At 38.0% G+C, this 19,847-nt stretch overlaps 3 protein-coding genes across 8 annotated transcripts in view; 2 read left to right on the top strand and 1 right to left on the bottom strand.

Moving 5' to 3' along the window:
- RHPN2 (rhophilin Rho GTPase binding protein 2) overlaps nucleotides 1-3,610 on the top strand; it is a 30,863-nt gene extending 27,253 nt beyond the window's left edge. For both annotated transcript variants that reach the window (XM_037409100.1, XM_037409101.1), the window contains 2 exons: nucleotides 650-805; nucleotides 2,106-3,610. In XM_037409100.1, coding sequence (XP_037264997.1) covers nucleotides 650-805; nucleotides 2,106-2,357 — 408 coding nt within the window. In that variant the 3' untranslated portion in view covers nucleotides 2,358-3,610. The remainder of the gene's footprint in view (nucleotides 1-649; nucleotides 806-2,105) is intronic.
- A 1,822-nt stretch (nucleotides 3,611-5,432) lies between these two features.
- Nucleotides 5,433-8,800, bottom strand: FAAP24 (FA core complex associated protein 24). 4 transcript variants are annotated; one of them, XM_037409103.1, is made up of 5 exons: nucleotides 8,638-8,800; nucleotides 7,900-8,051; nucleotides 7,110-7,249; nucleotides 6,663-6,815; nucleotides 5,433-6,032 (listed from the first exon to the last, which is right to left on the bottom strand). In XM_037409103.1, exons 2-5 carry the CDS (start codon nucleotides 8,009-8,011, stop codon nucleotides 5,790-5,792), a joined length of 648 nt encoding a protein of 215 aa, XP_037265000.1. In that variant the 5' UTR covers nucleotides 8,012-8,051; nucleotides 8,638-8,800; the 3' UTR covers nucleotides 5,433-5,789. The 4 variants fall into 4 exon arrangements, with proteins under 4 accessions (XP_037265000.1, XP_037264999.1, XP_037265001.1 ...); XM_037409102.1 differs by having other exon boundaries at nucleotides 8,642-8,799; XM_037409104.1 differs by lacking the exon at nucleotides 8,638-8,800 and adding an exon at nucleotides 8,278-8,630.
- Nucleotides 8,801-8,982: 182 nt separating this feature from the next.
- Nucleotides 8,983-19,847, top strand: part of CEP89 (centrosomal protein 89) — a 36,666-nt gene continuing 25,801 nt past the window's right edge. For both annotated transcript variants that reach the window (XM_037409242.1, XM_037409243.1), the window contains exons 1-10: nucleotides 8,983-9,096; nucleotides 10,899-11,005; nucleotides 12,275-12,424; nucleotides 13,033-13,234; nucleotides 14,377-14,482; nucleotides 15,862-15,893; nucleotides 16,983-17,037; nucleotides 18,361-18,579; nucleotides 18,848-18,990; nucleotides 19,360-19,410. In XM_037409242.1, the coding sequence (XP_037265139.1) occupies nucleotides 9,061-9,096; nucleotides 10,899-11,005; nucleotides 12,275-12,424; nucleotides 13,033-13,234; nucleotides 14,377-14,482; nucleotides 15,862-15,893; nucleotides 16,983-17,037; nucleotides 18,361-18,579; nucleotides 18,848-18,990; nucleotides 19,360-19,410 (1,101 nt within the window). In that variant the 5' untranslated portion in view covers nucleotides 8,983-9,060. The remainder of the gene's footprint in view (nucleotides 9,097-10,898; nucleotides 11,006-12,274; nucleotides 12,425-13,032; nucleotides 13,235-14,376; nucleotides 14,483-15,861; nucleotides 15,894-16,982; nucleotides 17,038-18,360; nucleotides 18,580-18,847; nucleotides 18,991-19,359; nucleotides 19,411-19,847) is intronic.

A 19,847-nucleotide genomic window follows, 5' to 3' on the forward strand; every position in this document is an offset into this window, starting at 1 on the left:
TGAACACATTCTGTGCTATATACACCTTAGGTGTTAGAGTACCTGTATCCCTGAGATCACATTAAACTAGAATTAATTTCTTGCCCTGTTCACACTTAATAGATATGAAGTCCCAACAATTTTTTCCCCCATCTAGTTCAGGAAGTTGTAAGGGATAAAGGCTTTAGAAAGTAGCAACAATAAGGATGAGGATCAGGAAGGCAAGGCAAGGTAGCATGTGCCCAAAGCAGCATGCAGTGATGAGCACAGTTCAGCTGTAGGAAAGGCAGAAGCAACTACAGAAGTACAAATAAAAATACTGAAGAAATGGAAGTAAAATCTGGAGAATGTATCTCATGGGGGACGATAGCATAGCAAAAAACAAGTTTCCTTTATTTAAGGAGAAAAGTGAAAAGGACATAGAAAGAGCCAGCATTTGAGATTACCATTGATAAATGTGATTCTGCCAACTCAAATAGGTAATTTGTGTACTCGAAAAGTTACCTGTTTCTGTGTTACATACACAATTTTATCCCACGTGTTTGGCTAGGCGGTGGTTTTATAGCATCTAAGAGGGAGATGCCTTTAGGGCAGATACCATGTGGTGACAAAAACATTTTGTGCATCTTTACAATTCCAGATCATAACCTTTGCAAAATTTTTTTGACAGTCGATGGGCCTAAAAGAAGGTGACTACATTGTATCAGTTGGTGGCGTGGATTGCAAGTGGCTCGGAGTGAACGAGGTGCTGGAAAAATTCAAAAGTGTGGGAGAGCGGCCCATTGAGATTGAGGTTATCAGTTGCCAGGATACAGCGGCATCTATGGTATGTAATGAGGCAAACGCGTTTTGCAGATTGGATATGTGAGAGTTGTTCACTTTCCTGGCTTCAGTCCCTGATTTGTGTTTACTTTCATGTAGTCGGATCCCACACCAGCAGTGAATATATAAAGTATTCAGGCATGTGTTCAGTTTTAAACAGTCTGTTTAAATCATCATGAGTTAGCAAGCTAAAGTACAGTCTTTGTGTGCATAAGAATATTTGGGTGGGTTGTTTTTTTTGGGTTTTTTTTTTTTTTTAGTGGAGCTACTTAGATTAATTGCATTATAAATTCCAGGTTATATTTTATTTTTCCCCTAACTTGTCCCAGAGGATGAAAATATTACCCTGTTCAGCACTGGAAATGCCACAATGAAACAATAATGGAATGAAATAGAACATCCGTGACCATGTGCTTATTTTATATGTTGTTAACATAAATGATCTGTGACTTTTGTATTAGATCATAGATTAATGAATGTATTTTTTATTTTGGTGGACTTATAACTGTCTAGTCAGTTACTAAGCTGCTGTAGAAGCTTTAGACTGAGGAAAAATGATCACAAGATTAAAAAATGTTAAGCTCTAAATAACAAACTTATTTGTAGTGTGAGAGAACCTGTAGTTCAGCTAAATCCACTGCTTCATGCTTCTAACATTCCCTGGCAAGCTTAGGCACTGAAGTAGTGTTGCCTTAGAAGTGAGCAAGGTGCTCTTACTGCTGTTAGGTTTTTGTGTTTTAAGAAGTTAATTTTTCCTTATTGAAAATAAGGAGTTGCACACCTGCCATTCCAAGCTGCTACTGGAAACAAGAGGGTAGGGTATAATCAGGCTGCTTCAGGGCACAGCTGAGACAGAGAAAGCTGTGCCTTTCGGGTATCCCGAAAGACTGTCCCACAGTAGCTCTTGTCATAGTTGCAATTGACATGGAACCTGACCAAAGACAGCAAAAAAATCTTCCCTTCAGAGATCTGTGCAAGAACTACATATATAAGCTTTGTAGAGAGGTTAGTATATGTATTGTATAGTTATGCTAGAAGCCAGTAAACGTAACTATAACACAACCCATGGAAAAGATTCACAAGTCCCTTTATGCTTTGCATAGCATAACCTTGAGTCTACACGGGCAAAATACCAGAATCGCAGCACGCTGAAGGGCCTTGTATTCAATTATGATGTCATTAGCACAGAAAACTTGCTGTAGTCTGCTTTGGAAAACTACTTGCACAGTAACCTTTTGTTATCGTCAAAATTTTTGACCCATTTTGGGTGACTGATTCTTGTAATGCTTCTCCTTTCCCTACAGCATAGTAAGAGTGCAACTTACTCTGTGGGTATGCAGAAGACATACTCCTTAATCTGTTTAGCCATGGAAGAGGATAAGATTGATCAGACCAAGAAAGCCCCACTGAAACTGCCTTTTCTAAGTTGGGGAACTAAAAATAGACAGAAAGCCGCAAGCACCCTCTGCCTGCCTTCAGTGGTGGCTGGAAGTTCTCCGATTAAGAAGAAGCTTTCTCCCTTCACGCTTCTGAATACGGAAAGTTCATTGTACTGAGTCTTTCAGAAGGATCTGTTAACATGACATTTTTCTTTACAATGTATTTTAAAAGATGTCGATCAATTTTATCTTTATATAGATGTGTGTATAACTTCAGACAAATGCCAGTGACTTCATTTACTGTATTGAGCCACTATGAAGGTCAGAGGCTGCCAAAAACTGTAAAACTGAAGTATTTGAAGGTTAGAATGAAATGGTTTGGGAGATATGCAATAACAAGATGTAGATTATACAATGGCTTACATGAGGACTGGATTCCTTTGGAATTGCAAAACACTGTATTGTGACTGGTTTTTTATAACTGATAGATGGGAGTTATTTATTACAAACTTGTTGCTGCATGCAAAACATTAGGGGACATGTTAAAGGATGATTTTGCTGTACAAGTTTAGAGTTCATAACAAATCACTTAACACGACTTCAAGGAATTATCTTAAACTACAGGTGGAGAGGATAACATTATTCAGAGAAACTAGCCTTGTGCCAAGGGGCAGTGTCATATAGTTGTTTTTACACAGAGACATTTGCTTTCTGAGAGTACTAGGTGTAGTCTACTGAATAGTTAAATTTAATTCTGGAAGAGAATTAGGCGGCTTAGAAGTCAAAAGATCTTTTGAACTACAAAAGGCTTTTACTCTGCTCCTTTTCTGATCTAGGCTACATTTTAAATGCCTGCCGATTCAGTTGTTAAACAGGCTTTACTCCAAATTTAAAATTATTTAAAATACTTACCATAAGACTTGTATCTCATCATCTTGTTAAAATTGATAGCTGTGGAATAAATCTCAAAACTGACCTATTGCAGTGTATTGATCAAGAGTACATAAACTGTGGTGATGCTTTAAAATATGAGAAATGCTTGAGAGTCTTAAGTAGCAGAATTTCTTTATTATCACATCAGATAAAAAACCCAAATCAATATAAAACCATCCTCCTCCCCTTAGAACAATTAATGAGTAAGTATTGGCTATATATATTAAGGAGGGAGAGAAAAAAATTAACTGAGCATTTCTGTGAAATTTTCTATTTTATGAAATTGAAATTAATTGAAAATTGCTAACACTGTAGTGTTAGTTAGCATTTGCCATCTACAGAGTAGATATATGCTGTTTGATACTCAAAACTTAAAATATGGGGACAGTTTGCACCTGGGTGTAAACTTTGAAGTTGTCATTTATTTTTAGTTTCTTACATAATAGGTGTAAATATGTTGATGACACATATTTAAGAATAAAAATCAGATGCTGTTATTTAGTAGTAGCTTTTTGATTCTGCTACGGCTTGGATGATACAGCATAATTTAGCGCTGGCATACCTCTTGCATGTTTCTGTATTGTTGCTTACAAAGAACTAAGAAACTGTCTTTCTTAAAAGTTTCTAAGTTCCTATATTATGGCCTAAAACGTGCTTCCTTATAAAAAGTGTTAACATATTACAGAGCTTCCCTACAAAGGTTACAGAAAAAAAAAAGTAAATTACTTGGACTCACCTATTGTTAGTAGGTATTCTTCATGTGTATTTGTAGCAGCACTTTTTTCACACACAAGCAGCAGCAGTCATACACTGATACACAAGACCCTGCCATACAATATTTTATACAGAAGATATTTACTCTGCATATATGGCTAAAATGACTATCCAGCTAATGAAATCTTTAGCACCATCACATGAATTGCCCTTCCAGCTCTTCACGTCTTCATGCCTGCTATGATAGTCTTCCTGCAAAGATCTGCCTGTTTAATTAACCTTTCATTCCCACCATCACACTTGCTTGTCCTTGAGGAAACGTTTTGGTAGGGTCTTTTTTTATTTTACACACCCACCCCTGCCCTCAATTCAAACCAAAATTTGGCCTTCCTAAGTGCCATACAGCTACATACTTACTATTTCCTGTCAGCTAACTAAAGACTCTTTCTACACTGACTGGTAGCTAACAGCTAACTTAAGGCAAATATTAACTTCACAGCAAGTTACAGTCTTGCTCAGACCACAGGAGTACTTGTAACAAGTTTCTATACACAACGATGTATAGGGCTATAAAGCCCTAATCATAAAGGTTTCCAATAGATTAGTTGAGCTCATAATTCCATCCATACTAATTGTTACTACTTTAATTGAACTTTATTTAATGCACTGAACAGATGGCCATTTGAAATAGTAAAAAGGTGTTTGCCTTGCAACATCAACAGCCATGTACCTTTAGATGTGAAATCCAGTCTCCATAGCAAAGTGACACAGTCTAAGAGGAAATAAAACCTAAACAGAGTTTTATAAAGAAGCTTAAGCATTCCCTAGTTGTAAAGAAAGTATCTTTTCCTATAGTTCTAGAAATTCTGTTTATTATTCAGTAAATTAAATGTTTATGACCAAATTGCAAGTGTATTTTCATCCCGAGTATGGAATCAGGGTAAGTAAACAGGTCTATCTGCTGACCACTCTAACCGGCAGATGAGATTGATTACAGAGGTGCCAAGGTTCTAGTATTTGCTTCTCTTTAGTGTACAAAAGCGCGTTGAAAAGCCTGTTCCACTCCCTGCCTGCTGTGATCCAAAGCCCAAGTAGTAGCAAAGCAGCTTTTCACATACCTCCTTAATGGGTACGTAAGGCAAAAGGCAATTTTACCCTTACTAAATAGGATAATATAATTTAAAATAAAATGCAAGATGTCAGTAAAACCAATCATCTTCATAAGTAACTTTTGAAAAGGATACTAGATGAACAGGATTAATTATGAATTTTGATCAAAGCTTCCCACATTATTTTCTTTGTAGTGTATAGTATACTTGCTATAATTAATGATTATAGCTGATAATCTGTCAAAATATATTGTAATAGATTATCATTATCCCAAACTATATTCAAAAGTGCAACATGAAGATTTTGGATACTGGACACAAGGAAATAAATTTGGTAACACCCTGTGAACTGAAAAAGAAACCAGAAAAATAAGCTAGTTTTAAGCCAAAGATGTATACCAGCTGGAGTTCCTTTAGGAAGTCCTAAGAATCATAAATCAAAGATACTACTATAAAGCAAGGTATGCTAACTCAGTTACTGAGAAGGTAACACCACTCCCATATTAACAAGGTGTTTATTTCTGGAAGACAAAATCAAGCAACTTGCTTTCAATTTTTTTTTTCTGTGGATGCTGAAAAAAACAGCTTTCTCTCTGTTTTTTGTACAAGATAAATGCAAAACACTTTACAGCCCTCTTTTCAAGGCAGTTTTCACAGCTCGATCGACTTAAGCAGAACACATGTAAAGAAGCAGCAGCAGAGTAATAATCTAAACAACTAGTCAATACACTCCAGTTGTTACCCAGGATTACAGAAATCACTGTCGTATGTGATTATTAAAAAAATAATTTTATAATTCACAAGAAACACAAACAAAAAGGTTTGTTTTCCAAAACGGCACTACCCATGCATGTCAGGAACATAAAAAGGTATAAATCTGTTGTGCTACTGTTTGTCCAACTACCAGCTCAAGCTCTTTGACAGATGCATTGCATAGACGGTGGAGGCTTCCAAACTGTTGCAGTAAAAGCAGAGCTTTTGTTTTCCCAACTCCTGGAATTTGTTGAACCGTCCGAAAGAGTGATGGCTCTGCCAGCTGAGAACATTGCTTCCGGAGAAAGGGGTTACTACTGTGATCCTTACTTTGTTCCCGGACCTGAAGAAAAACAAAACCGTATGTGACGCTGAGTGCCCTCTGCTGGAACTCTGGTTTGGGTTTTTAAAATAGTTTCTTTCATCTCAGAGGAGCTCATCACTAGGAAGTTTTAAAAACAAGCTCTCTCCTTATGCGTGTGCCCTTATTAAGAATTTTGATGCAGATCCACAACGTCTCACTAGGAAAAGAACAATTTCTTAATATCAACCATGAACTAAAACAATGATTTTGTCCTCCTTTTGATGGAATCAGATTAAGAGAAACAACTTAAGAACGGTTTCCCCAGCCTGAGACAAAGCAAAATCTCAAGTTGGTTTTGACAGAGGCCTTGAGTGAAGATTGCTTAACGCTATCCAGTGACACCTCAGTGCAAAATCACATTAAAAAAATCCAGTATGATATCCTTCGATTTTTTCCCCTTTGTTCCCAAATGAGCTCTTTTTACTGAGCTATACTATCATATTCCTACTGCAGGATACTTATTCTGTGCATTCAAACAACAAAATACGTTGCGTGCCTTTTTAAGATCCCAGTATTCTTTCTGAAACAAGTGATGATTGTGGGAAAAGAGGTAATTCTCCTCACGTCTTGTATTTTAATAAAGGTTTGTCCACTACCATAGAAACTTACTAGCTGAGTAATAAGTTGAGAAGCTTCTCCTTGATTTCCTACAGGAAGCAACACCATTCCAAGTTCTAGCACAACAAACTTTTGTACTGCTGAGAAGTACTGATCACTTATTTGGGTTTTCTCTACAATTACTATTCCACTGAGACTGCTGGCCTGTATTGAAAGGAAAAAAAGAAGACCTCATTAATGACAAACTGATGAAATGCAACAGAGAGAAAATGCATCAAGTATGAGCTGCCTGAAAGCAAATCACAGGAAGAAAAGAAGTTGCAGCAACAGTACTGAGCTTTAATACAGCATTATTACACAGCTGCATAATTTTTTCAGTTTTCAAGTGGAGCTAAATTTCTGTGATAATTGCCATTAGAATTCAAAAAATAACACAAGAAGCATGGAATAAACAAACACCAATGCAAACTTTTCCTTTTCTCCTTACGTACTACTTACATTCCTAAACCGAGCCAATCTTCGTTTGAATTCATCCCCTGCAACCAAATCTGCTTCAGAAATATATAAAATGCAAGTTCTGTTTGAAAGATGAAAATCCACAAGTCCCAAGCCATCTTCAAAGATGAGTCTAATTTTCCCTTAAGGTGACATTGTTGAAAGAAAAAAATACAGTAGTTAAAAATATACTAATAATTACTTCACAGCACAACCTTTCTAACGTGTCAATAATACTAGTGACTCCGCAACAAACTTCATATTCTTTAAAAGCTTTTCTTGTCTTTAAGCAAAATTGGTACAAGCAATCCAAAGTACCCTGTGATGCCTTTAGTAATGCCAATTAATAGCACTTCCAAACTACAGATCTGAAAGTGCCATAGCTTCTCAGTAAACTCTGGACTTGAACAAAAACATCACAAGCTATTCTGGAAGGATCACCTTAATTTAGTTTGCTGTGCCAACAGATGATAGCACAGTCCCAGTACCCATATAAATTCAAGTGACTTCAGTGGAGATGCGTACTCACAATAACCCCACTGCTGTGGTCCCCAAGAAGGAGATACTTCTGCTTCTCTGCAGTGCTCAGCATCTATGCAAATATGACTGCACTGATCATGCGGATACCAAACAGACAAACAGGAATTTTCAGCCTGCTAATACAGGCTGTATGACAAATACGGAACCAGTCAGGCAGCGTAAAGCACATTCCAACTAATCTTAACAATACTGGGTGATAGAGAGGAATGCTTCACCCGAATCGTTTTGCCTCTTCCAATTTGTTTGTACTTACCTTGTAGCCTTTGGGCTATCTCTGACCCTCTCCACTTCTCATTTCCAATTACATGCCCATAAGGGACAGCTATAGATCCTGCTGACACAGTAGAGTTTGCTTTTGTTGTCATCAGGCTTCCTTGAAATCTTTACTTCATTAGCAGTTACACCCTAGAAAGAAATGTGGAAGACACTAATACATTTTATAAACCTGTTCCAAACCTGATTTTATGATTGGAATTTACAACATCTAATACTCTGTAAGAGTATTCTTCCTCCCCAAAGCTACCTTTGTTACTGTAATACATCAAAATTGGTAAGCAACTCTGTTCTCTTCAATACAGGGTGTTAGCTTGCAAATTCCACTCCCAACCTTGCCAGTCGATCCGAAACCCACCCGAGTTAAGATACGCAAATGGTGAAAAAACCGCACTGCCTTTCCTGCGCCTTCATTCAGCCTTGAAAGCCTGCTTCAGTTACAAAGCTGACTCCAGAGGCACCTCCAGCCCTCAGCTGGCAGAAGTCTCCAGACGGATTATTACAAAGAGAGATTACCGTCAGGTTTACCAGCTTTCTGCAGTGTTCTGACTTTAGGAAGAGACCGGAATCTTGGTGGCTAAGGCATGCTGTAATGAGGAGAGCCACAGACCAGCCGGTACCCACGCAAACACTGCCCCCCCGAGCCACATCCTGCAGCGGGGCCCGCTCTGAGAGGAGCGGGGGACGGCCCCAGGGGTGGCCCCGGCGCCCCGCCGACCTGCCTGACGAGGCTGAGCTCCGTCCCGGGTGCTCCGAGCTCCGGCGGTCGCAGTCCCTCAGCCGGAGGACGCAGCGCAGCCCCAGCAGCGGCGAGATCCCTCCGCCGCCTCGGGAACGGCGCCGGCCCGCAGCTACCGCCCGCCTCAGGGCGCGCGCCTGGCTGACAGCGGCGCTGACAAATAGGAAGCGAGAGCTCCGCCGGCCGCCAGCGAATGAGGAGGCGGGGCGAGCCCGGCCTCGCCACTGGTAGGTTGCTAGGGCCGGGGTGGCGTGAGTAAGACGCGTGCTGACTGGGGGGGCGCAAGCCCGCAGCCAATCCGCCGCGCTTTTGTTACCAGGCGGGTCGCAACTGGAAAGCGTCCGAAGCGGGGGGACTGTCGTCGAGAGGCAGCGGCACAGAGCCGTCCCCTACCCGGTCGCGATGCCGCTCCGTTTCTGGAAAAGGCGGAAGGACTTTGTGAGTACGGGTCTGTCCAGGGCGGGCCTGCGCCCCCGGGAAGCAGGGCCAGCGGCGGGGGTCCCTCGGGGGGGGTCCCTCGGGGCGGGCGGCCGCGCCCTGCGGTTGACGCCGGCCATCGCTGAGCACTTTGAAGTGAATAACGGAGAGAAAAATAAATCCTAAGCGAAGAAAAGAAGGCGCCCGGACGCCGGGCGCTCTCCTTTTCCTCAGCACTGGGCTTGTCTGCCTCCCCCAGAAGCAGCCGGCTTGGTGGGGCGGTGTGGCCGGCGCCCGTCCCCTCAGGGCGGCCCGTGGGCGCTGGCGGGCCCCGGGCGGGGGTGCCGCTCCCTCCTTTCCAGCGGTAAAGAGAACTGATAGAAGTTCTTAGTGAAATCTCAGAGCAGGCAAGGGTTGTAGGCTTGTCAGTAGCGGTGTGGATATTGTCCTCTAACGTACTTGAAGTAATTGAAGGGGTTTTTAGTATTACAGTGAAAATAAACTATTGATCTTCTGTTCTTGCCTTTTGCTGGGGGCTAGCAGCCTTTTACCTCAGCTATGTTGCCTGGACCCTAGTAAGACCTCTACAGTCAACAGCCTTTAGTAAACAAACTGGTGCGTGCCAGACAGATTTGCGTAATTAAGGAGCAGTACGTTTGCAAGATATGACCCAATAAAAAGACAGCCTTTGTAATGCACCATTTAGTTATTTGATGCACCTTCCTGTAAAGACACCAATATTTCCCATCTGTTTATTTTATCCTGCTGGAGAAGACAATTAAAGAATAATTGAAAAAAAATCTCTGTAGCAGAAGTAGCAGAAACATAGCCTTTTTTCTCTGTTAAAAAGTAGTATCTGTCTGAAGGTGATGGACTTCATTGTGACATAGTATTTTCTGATGCCTAGAAAGGCAGCGGGCACAAATTTAAACATAGAAAATTCAACTTAAACATAAACATAATAATAATAAAAACACTGTGTGGGTGGTCCTTAATAGTTTTTAAAAATACTGTGAGTGTGATACAACACTGGAACAGGTTGCTCAGGGAGGTCTCTGGGGTCTCCAGCCCTGGAGATACTCAAAACCTGACTGGACAGGATCCTAGGCTGCCCTCTCTGGTAGACTTAGGTTGACCTTGCTTTTAGCAGGGACTTGGACAAGACAATCTCCAGAGCTTCCTTCCAACCTCAACTGTTATGTGATTACAGTCAAAGTACTTTTTGTAGGGCTATGGTCCTAGTTTTCCTGAGTTGATGTTTAATGTTATCCTTTAAAAAAAAATTGTTGGGTTTGCTGATAAAAATGCATTAGGATTTTTTTTCTTTTATTCAGGTTGAACCTTTGACTGCAAGACTTGTTTAGTGATAGTTTTTTTCTTCCATCTCATACTACTATGGCTGAGGATTACTTCTGACAGACTCTTTCTACAAGAAAGGGACTAATATTGTTACTCTGAAGCAGGGTTCAAATATTTTGAAGAAAATTAATTACTAGTACTCCTTTTTTCATGTGTATATATACAGGAAAAACCCAAACTTGAGTAAGTTAAAATTCTCTTTTTGCAGACTGTGATATAGTGGGTGGAAAACCTACATTCATGGGTCATGTAAATTACATTTCTAACCTTCATTAGTAGCTGTTCATACATGTTAAAAAGTTAAAATTGGAACCATTTCAAGTCTTCTGTTTACATTAATTGCATGTAATTGTTCTTCCTTTTTGTATCATTTTACATTGTGAGTTTTTGTGCATGTTCAATTCTGTTTTTTCAATTGTGATTCTTAAAGTCATTGTCAACTAATTTTATTTTAAATTGTTTAGAAACATATAACTCATGGCCTGATCCCTGCTGCTACCATAGCTCCTAAACCTGCAGTTCCCTGCACCCCTTCCCCTTGTAGTCCAAACCCTCCTCCAGAAGGGCCCAGGTAGGTTTTGAGTTTTGTTTGGTTTTTTTGGCTTTGTCAACTACAATAGCATACTAGAAAAGCATGATTAGAAGAATTGCATGTCCTTGCTGCAGTGTTTACGTGAACCTTTTCATAAATAGAACATATTTTTATTTGGAGCAATTCCCTTCTTTGAACTTTAAAGATACTTATTTTTCTCCCACTCCTAAGCATGCTAAATAATTAGGACAATGACCATCATGAATAAGTAATTTATTATAAATCTGAGTCAATTAAAGACAAATGGACTATTTAAAGTTAGGACTATTTTTAATTTGGCTGCTATGGTAGAGTGTAGGACTGTGCAATACCAGTACCATGACTCAGGAAATTTTAACTCACCAGAAAAGCCTAAATTAAATGCGACTAACATGCCATTTTTCATTTTATTGCATATTAAAGAAAGCAGGGACTTAAAAAAACTGGCATGTAAAACCATGTTGAATTGGATTTGAGTTAGCTCTATAGACAAATTAGATAAAGAGAAGATAGAAATTTATTTTTCTTTTCATTTGTAGTTTCTTACAGTTATTCTTTTATGTTTTCTCTACATTTAGTTCAATTCTGGTTGTTTTCTGTGGTCTTTCTAGGGTCTGTAACATTCCTACTTAATCGTGGTTCATTTCTTCTTCCTTTTTGACCTCCAGTTATTGTCATTCCTGTTACAGTCCTCACCATTTCTCTCCTTTCATCTTTGTTCCTACTTCTTTCTTCCTTTTCATCTTACCTTCTCTATACTCCGCAGCATCCTATCTACTAATGCTTGCCCTAGGTCATGGCGTGCCAGCATTAACGGCTTCAGAATTATCAGTAAAAGGTTCAGAGTAGGGAATAATGGAAACTAAGAGCTAGAATAGCAGAACATGGAACACTTTCAAAACAATGCCAGGTAGTATTGTTATGGCTAAAGTGAATGCTAAGTACTGTAAATTATCAGTGTCAGTTTTGGGAATGTGACTCAGTATATTCCATGATTTTCATGCATGTGATTTGGGAAAACCAATAGGTACTGTACTTTACTCTTAGATAGTTGTGTTATGATAGCTTGCCCAGTTTTGTGCTTTACTTTGGGAGTTAATAGTTTATAACCAGTCCCTTAGCACTTCAGTAATGTTTGTGCTTGTTAATTGTGAACATTTTGCTTTGCTTAAATAGTGAAGACATTTTGCAAAGGAAAAAAATATGAAATGTGGAGCACAGAGAAGACTTTTAAGTATTGTTTCATTGCTTTATTCTGTTTTCTTCCAGATCTGCTCTAGCAGCAGCTGTCCTTTCAGCAACGCTAACAGGGCGCACTACTGCTCTTCCTCTGCCTTTGCAGAAGTCTGAAAATTATTCCACCTGTGTGGAACAAGAATGTTTTGAACCTTATGCGACAGTTGCAGACCTTAGAATGGGGTAATGTATACTTTCTGGTTTGGTATCTTATCTTAGAAATAGAATCTGTCAATACAATTTTACCAAAGAGTTAGAGCAAACTGCTGTTGTTATAGCCACTTACTTCTTTCTCATGACATGGTAAATTAGGTCCGGTGTCTACAGTTCTTAATCCATTTCTCATAAAGTGATGTCACATATAGAGTCATCATTGGGAAGGAGATTTGGATCGTACAGCAGTCACAAGTAAAACGATACATTATTTCTGCCAAATGATTATCAGTTATACAAACAGGTGATCACTGCGGAATCATCTGAATTACATCTGATATTACCTGTGTGCTAGATAATTATTTGAGACTCTCTTTTGCTGTAGAATTAGCAACCTTCTATCTCTTACCTGACCTTTTCTTTAAGATAGAGAAGAAAATGTAGCTCCAGTGTTAATCATCTTATTTTAAAGCATATGCATAGGCTAGATTCCATGTTTGCAGCTAACAGAAGCTTAGATGTCTGTGTGAGCTGTTTGGACTTGTGTATATTGTAAGACTGATGGTTGTTCACTAGCTTGTGTTTTTTTGGAAGAGTAAGCAATATAGAAAGCAGTTTAACGCCTGTTTCACTTGCAGGCCCAACTGGAAACTTGATGGCAGCGACAGATCTCCTGTACAGTCCCCGGAAATACTAGGCTATTATGATGAGGATGAGGACACGGATACCCATCATTTTGATGCAGATATACAGTCACAGTCCAGCTGTCAAAGTAATGAGAAAAAGGGAGAAAACTTTAGCACCAATGCTATTTATGCTATTCCCTGCAAAAAGAAAAAGGTAGGATTTTCAAAGGCATTAATTCCTTTACCATAGTTTAATACATTAATGCAAATATTTAATATTTCTAAGGCTTTTCATTCTTTTCTAACTCTTCAGACATTTATTCAGTTTTTATTTCACATGGTTTTTGTGGTTCATTTACTCCTGCATGAGATAGGTTTGTTAGTTGATCCTCAAAGATTGCATATTTGATTATTAGGAGCCTTTTCTTACTAGGAAGACACGGGCATTGTGTATAATGATTGTGCATAATTTCGTCTTGTAAAATGTCCAATATGTTATGTTCAGTATGATACTTAGTAGGTTATTTATTAAAAGCACTAGGCATTTTACTTCTAAATGGTGAAAGCTTAGTTAATGATTCAGTATCGTGCTAACAAGCAGGGACCTATATAGAGACGGGGAGACTCGGAATCAAACAAAATAAATTACCTTGTTGTCTTGAAGACCAGTGGATTTCTCTACTTTAAAACAATCCAAAACTGTAACCAGCAATGAGCAGCTTAATACTCTCCTAAGGCACATTTCAAGTTCAGTCCAAAATGATACAAAAATTTAACAAACAGGAAGAAGTAACTGACTAGTAAAGAGGCAGTAAAATGCTATGTTCATGAAAGAAATCAGAAAAAACACCCCTAGGTGAAGAGATAGTAGTCAGTAAGAGGAGGGAAGGGGAGGGAAAAAAGGGAGTGAGTGGAGTATGTGGGACACTGGTATGCAATGAGCAGGGGAAAACCAGTGAAGACAGTGTCAGCAGTTGTTCATGAATCCCTCAGTGCTGTGACATAGTAGATAAGTGGTTGATCTGTTATTAAAAGCAAGTTTAGATAGGACACAGCAAGCAAGCAAATGTAGAATAATCTCACAGACTCCTGTGACTGAATAAGGTGACAGGGAATATTTGCTCTATGAACTAAATGACTGTCATAGTTTCCTACCTGCTGTTGATTGTTGTAAGGTTTAGATTTTATTTACATAGAGCCCTAAAACAAAACAAAAGTATGTAATTTAATATCTCAAAATATTGGAGTACAATTCTGAGTGTGACTGGGACATTAGTACACTAAAGTTTTCATACAGTATGGGCTATTTTAACAGTGTTATCATGATTTAGATAGGCTTGTCTTATTTCTACATAGAAAGAGTTTCCACCATCTCCTAGTACAAATGCTGACAAGAAGGAGGTGCCTTCTCGTGAAACTGAGTTTCAGGTGCTGGTGAATGAATCAGATGTGCAAACAGAAGGTAAAGAAACTTAAGTCAAAATGCCATACCTTTTAATACCGTGGGGAAAAATATTTTTAAATAACATAAATGTAATACAATTTGATAATGAGATATTCCTTTTTTTTAAAGGGGCAATGAAATAAATGCTACTAAATACTTAGCTATTTCTAGTACTTACAGAAAATTTAAAAACTGCATAAAGAGGGAAGATTGGTCTATATTCACTGTATAACTGAAACTCCTAAACATCCACTATTAGCCAGTCAAAAAACAGAGGAGGGTAAAAAAAAGGTTTTGTGGAGTCTGTCTTGTCTAGTACTGTTATTCTCTACTATGTTTATATTGATATATGTGCCAGAATCAACCCAGTTTATACTAGGTTTGTTTATCCTTACTACAGAAGTTGTGTTCTTGCCATCTTTTAAGGTCTGGGCCTTAGAATTGTATATTAGGTCACAGAGGAGAGTTCTGACGGAATAGAGATCTGAATATGATCATTGGTTTCAGGTTATCACTCTCAATGTTGAATTGTTAAGCTTCGCAAATAACTTTGTGGCGATAATTTCATTAGATGAGGGACATTTGGTTCATAGCTGAACCTGTCATTAAGCTATTTTTTTGAACAGTAGAATATTGTGGAGAAAAAAATTGAGGCCAAGACCAGTCTGCCTGCATAGGAGTTTTATTGCACAGTTGTCTTGTCCATTATTCTAAAATCATGAAAACAGAAAATCAGAATTTGTTCCAGAGCTGCAAAATGTAGTTTTTACAGAGGATGGCAGCATTCTAGTAGCTGTTGGATAAGAAAGAGGAAGCAGAACTGAGACTGTTTTTAAAAATTGTCTTTTTAAGTTTTATTCATGTTGCATTCCAGTGTTGTTTCAGTGGAGTTATTTTAAAAACTTTATAGAGAACAATATCCAGAAAGAATTTATTGCTTTGATAAAACCATATTGGGAAGTGGATGCATTACACTAAAAAGAACAGAATATATAAACCATTTCTAATCCCTCTTATATACAGGAAGTGCTGCAGATCTTGGAAGCTGTCAGATTTGCACTTGCCTTGTTCAGAGAAGCAATAGCATTCAAGCCCAGTAAAATCGATTAAAATAATTCATTTGTCCTTTAGTCAAATTCTAAAATAATAGTGGAAAACCACAATACAGCTTCATTTCTTCCATAGTTGCATCTGTACACTGTGAGGTGAAGTAAGGTCTCACAGCAGTATCCTGATACACCATGAAAGAGATAATGGAAAGTTAGTGATCCAGTTTGTGGTCTAGGAAGGGCTTTCTTACATTTATTTGCAGTATGTAATATGTGTGCTTACATAACCACGTGAACCCTTAGAAATACTTTTGTCTCTAATTGACTGAAAAATCTGTTTTTCTTTAGCTGGAGACCAACATCTTGGCTTGAATTTAAAGGTAAGACACATATGAAGGTTAATTTGTGATGCATTTTGGGAAAAAGGGTGTTATAGAGCTGATAGTTTACAGTTACTTAAAAGAAAATTAATTTGTTGCCACTACGGAATCTTTTGGAGTACAAGAATGGCTAATCATTCCTTTTGAAAAAGTATGACTATATAGGAAAGCAGGCCAATAATTCTCAAATCCTGAGCCTGACTTCATCAGGTTTTTATCTAGTTTTCCAGCTGGACCCATCTGACTGCTTTCATAAGCTTGAAAAAGAATACCCAGAAGTTTAGTTTCTTAGATCAACTTGCTGGAATATTATTTACAAAAACAGTCAGTTCTTCCATTGTCAACATCACTTTTTTTTTTTTTTTTCTTCAAGTTCTTGATCACACATATTTTCTTTTGAAATTGTTTGTGAAGTTTGACTCATTTAGTCAACAGTGTCTTGGTATGTTAAATTACATGGCATCATATCCTTACAGAACTTTACTGCTGTTTCATAAAAAAGTGGAAGAAGTTTGCATATCGATCATGTTCACCTCAAGTAAATACATTAGTATAAATTCAGCCTGTGGTTCTTTCCTGATGAACGAAGTTCTGAAAATGTACAAATAGGTACTGGGGTATTTTTTACCAGCAAAGGGAGGACAATGTACATTTTAATTTATTCACAGATTCCCAGTTAGGGACTGAAAGTTCATATCATAATTGACTATTCTAAAGTCTTATTTAGTACAAACTAACAAATGGGAGCAATATCCATCCTGTTTGGTCAAGAAGCTTTGTGTTTATATAACTTTTATGTCAGCCATAACATTGTTTTGAGAACTGTACATCTCTGACAACTAAGGAAAATATTAACAGTTTCAAGTGTCCACAAGAGACTGATGGCAGTGATAAGTGACAAAGTGATGCAAAGATGGGTAAATGACAAGTTGTGTATTGTCAGTACTGAATCCAACCTTAAATTTTGTTGATATAAAAGAAACTGTTTCAAAAGTTCTGTTTCTTAAGTTCTCCAACAGTGATGCTGTTCAGAGTACTTCAGGAAAAAATAATTGTTAAAGCAGATCTCATTTTTTATTTCTCTGCTAGGAAAAAAAATCATTAGCTGAAAATCTGATATGTGGAAAGCCTCCGCCATCCCCAGGTACTTCTGATTTTTCTATGACTTTACTATAATCTTCACTTTAATAATATGCATATGTATATAAAATACATTTTCCTGCTTGTATTCTCTAAGCCTGATGCACGGGGGAAAGTATTTCTCCTGTACAGGAAATGAAAGTGCTGAGTGCCTGTGATGATATCAGGCTTTTTATGTTAGGTGTTTTAGACTTGTTTTCAAACATCACTCAGGTTGGAAAATAAAGTCTTAAATAAACGACTGTGAAGCGATGTTACGAATTTAAACTCTCCAATCCCTTAAGTTTCATTTACACTAGAGGATGTCACTGTTAAGTATTCCATTGCAACTGAAATAGTAAACATATTTCGTATGTGCCTTATTTGTATGTTATTGCATCCCTGTGACAACTCCAGGCACAGTGCCTCTGAACTTTGTGTGTTGCATGCGTGGGATATGTGCCTATCGTGAGTTCATGGGTTTTGTGTATTTCTGTGCTGTCCAGGTATCTTATAGCTTCTCACAGGAAGTTAACAGTGACCATAAGCGCCTGAAATGTTACTAAACACATGAAGCCGCTATGTCATCAATAACAAAGAGAGAGCTCTGGATTTCAAAACCAATTCTTGTGTTTCATATATATGCTATACTAAGCAACTGTTCTGTACTAATTTATATTCATGCCTGTATGCTGTTTAGATTATGCTGGCTCTTAAAAGTCTGACAGTAAGGGTAAAATCTCAGCCTTCATTTTAATAGGTAAGCTGGTTAGCCCTAACACATGAAAAGAAAAAATTGAAAGTGTGATCCATTATTACTGATGCTACAGTAGTATATCCACGGTTGTGCAGATGATCTAAAATTTTACTTTTGCAAGGACTGTTAAGTGACTTCTATTCAGTAACAGATCATTGAAGCCTGCTTGGTGGGAAGGAGGGTAAAGCTGTCATTACACAGGGATTAAAGTAAGGAGGGCTCAAGAGGATTGACTACTACATGCAGAGCATATACATTTTGCTTACTGCAGTAGGTATTTCTGTCTCACCTCTCTAGTCACCGATGCTAGGGAAAGGGAGATCTGCTGATTTGGGGTTTTTTCCCCTTTAAGAAAGGAATGTTTTCAGTGTCTAAGAGAAAAGATGAGAACCTGCAGCCACTCCACTATATAGCTCTTGTTCCAAATCCCCTTTTTCATTTTCTCTGGCCTTATCTTCTGGGAGCCGTGAGCTGATTTTATGAAGTATCACTCATATCTAATGCTAATATTAGAAAAAATGGATTATAATTTGCTGAAACTTGTATTCAAGTCTGAGTACCATTTAAATACATTGTACTGTGGCATTACAGATGTGTCTATTCAGACAAAGCAAGCGTGGGAAAATATGACTAAAGAAAAAATCAGAGAACTAGAACAAGAAAACTGCTGTCTGAGCATGGCATACCAGGTTGTGGTCCAGCAATCTGAGAGAACAAAACGGCAGATGCAAGAACAGGAGTTACAGCTGCAGAGACTAGAACAAGAAAACAGAAGACTTAAAGCAGTTGCAAAGAAGTCACATAGAGAAGGTGGGAGAAGCATATAAGCTATTCTGTAGTTATCTTGTTTGATTTTTGTAATTTCTTACAAGCAGTTCCTGCGGTACTAGGTTTCCGCTCATTGATTTGAGGAAGTATCTATGCATAAGTAGTTTTCAAACAGTATTTTCTGCATTTGTAGAAATATTGTCAAAGAATACTTACATGATCATAAAAAAATTACTTGGTTGTTTGAAATGTAATAATTTTTGTTAGTAATTTTTGATTGATCTTTCTTGTTGGATGTTTGTTTTAATAGAGGAGGCTACAGAATTACTTTCTCTCATAAAACAAGTACAAGAACTGGTAGATGAAAATGATGCTTTGAAAAGGACAGTCCATCGTTTAAATGTAGAGTTAAGTCGCTATCAAACTAAATTCAGGCCGTTGTCCCAAGAAGAGGTGAGAATCTTTGTTACAAAGGGAGTTTGTACTGAAATGTCCCATTGTCCTTTCATTCATCTTTGAGTTTTTAAGACTCTTCTCCTAAGCTGCCACAGAGTTTACAAGTGGCATATACTTTTCCTGACATTTAAAATAAGTATTTATCATTAAATCTAACAATAAATCTAATGTTAAGTCTAAGAAGTTAGATTGTCTCCTATATTAGTAAGATATTGAACTTCCAATTTTGTTGACTTTGTTGAATGTGTGTTACATATGTAACACATAATTAGAAACATGAGCTGGTTTGGTATAATAATTGTGACTGCAGTGGACAGCAGTTGGTGCTGGAAGTACTTACAGTATCTTTTTAAAAATCTGCTTTAGTGTCTAAACCTGAAAGGTTTACCCATGGATGGACCACCACCGCCATGGCTGGTAAGTAAAATATTATTTTCACTTATCTGTTCTTTGTAGGTAAAGTAGTAGAATTTCTTTACTGAAACAAAAGTACTCAGGGTATTACTTAGTTACTCTGCTGAACTATCACATACTAGTAGAGTATTACAAACACTTCTTTTTGTTGCATAAAAAGATGTAAGGCAGAACTTCACAATGAATGTGTGCCGCTCCAGTTGAATTTACAGTCAGCTTCAGACTGCATACAATCACCAACTTTCAACTAATGAATGCAGATTAAGTACTGTTACCCTGACAATCATGAATACTGTATTTATTTAGTATTGTCTAGCATATAGTTTGCTTCAAGATCTATTGCTTAATTGTTAATCTTCTTAATTGTTAATGTTGCAATTATTTTTAACATGATTCTAAAAGAAAATAGCGTATTTCAGTGATTCCTGATGGTGGGAATT

Source organism: Falco rusticolus, chromosome 15 (genome assembly GCF_015220075.1).
Source record: "Falco rusticolus isolate bFalRus1 chromosome 15, bFalRus1.pri, whole genome shotgun sequence".
NCBI lineage: Eukaryota > Metazoa > Chordata > Aves > Falconiformes > Falconidae > Falco > Falco rusticolus.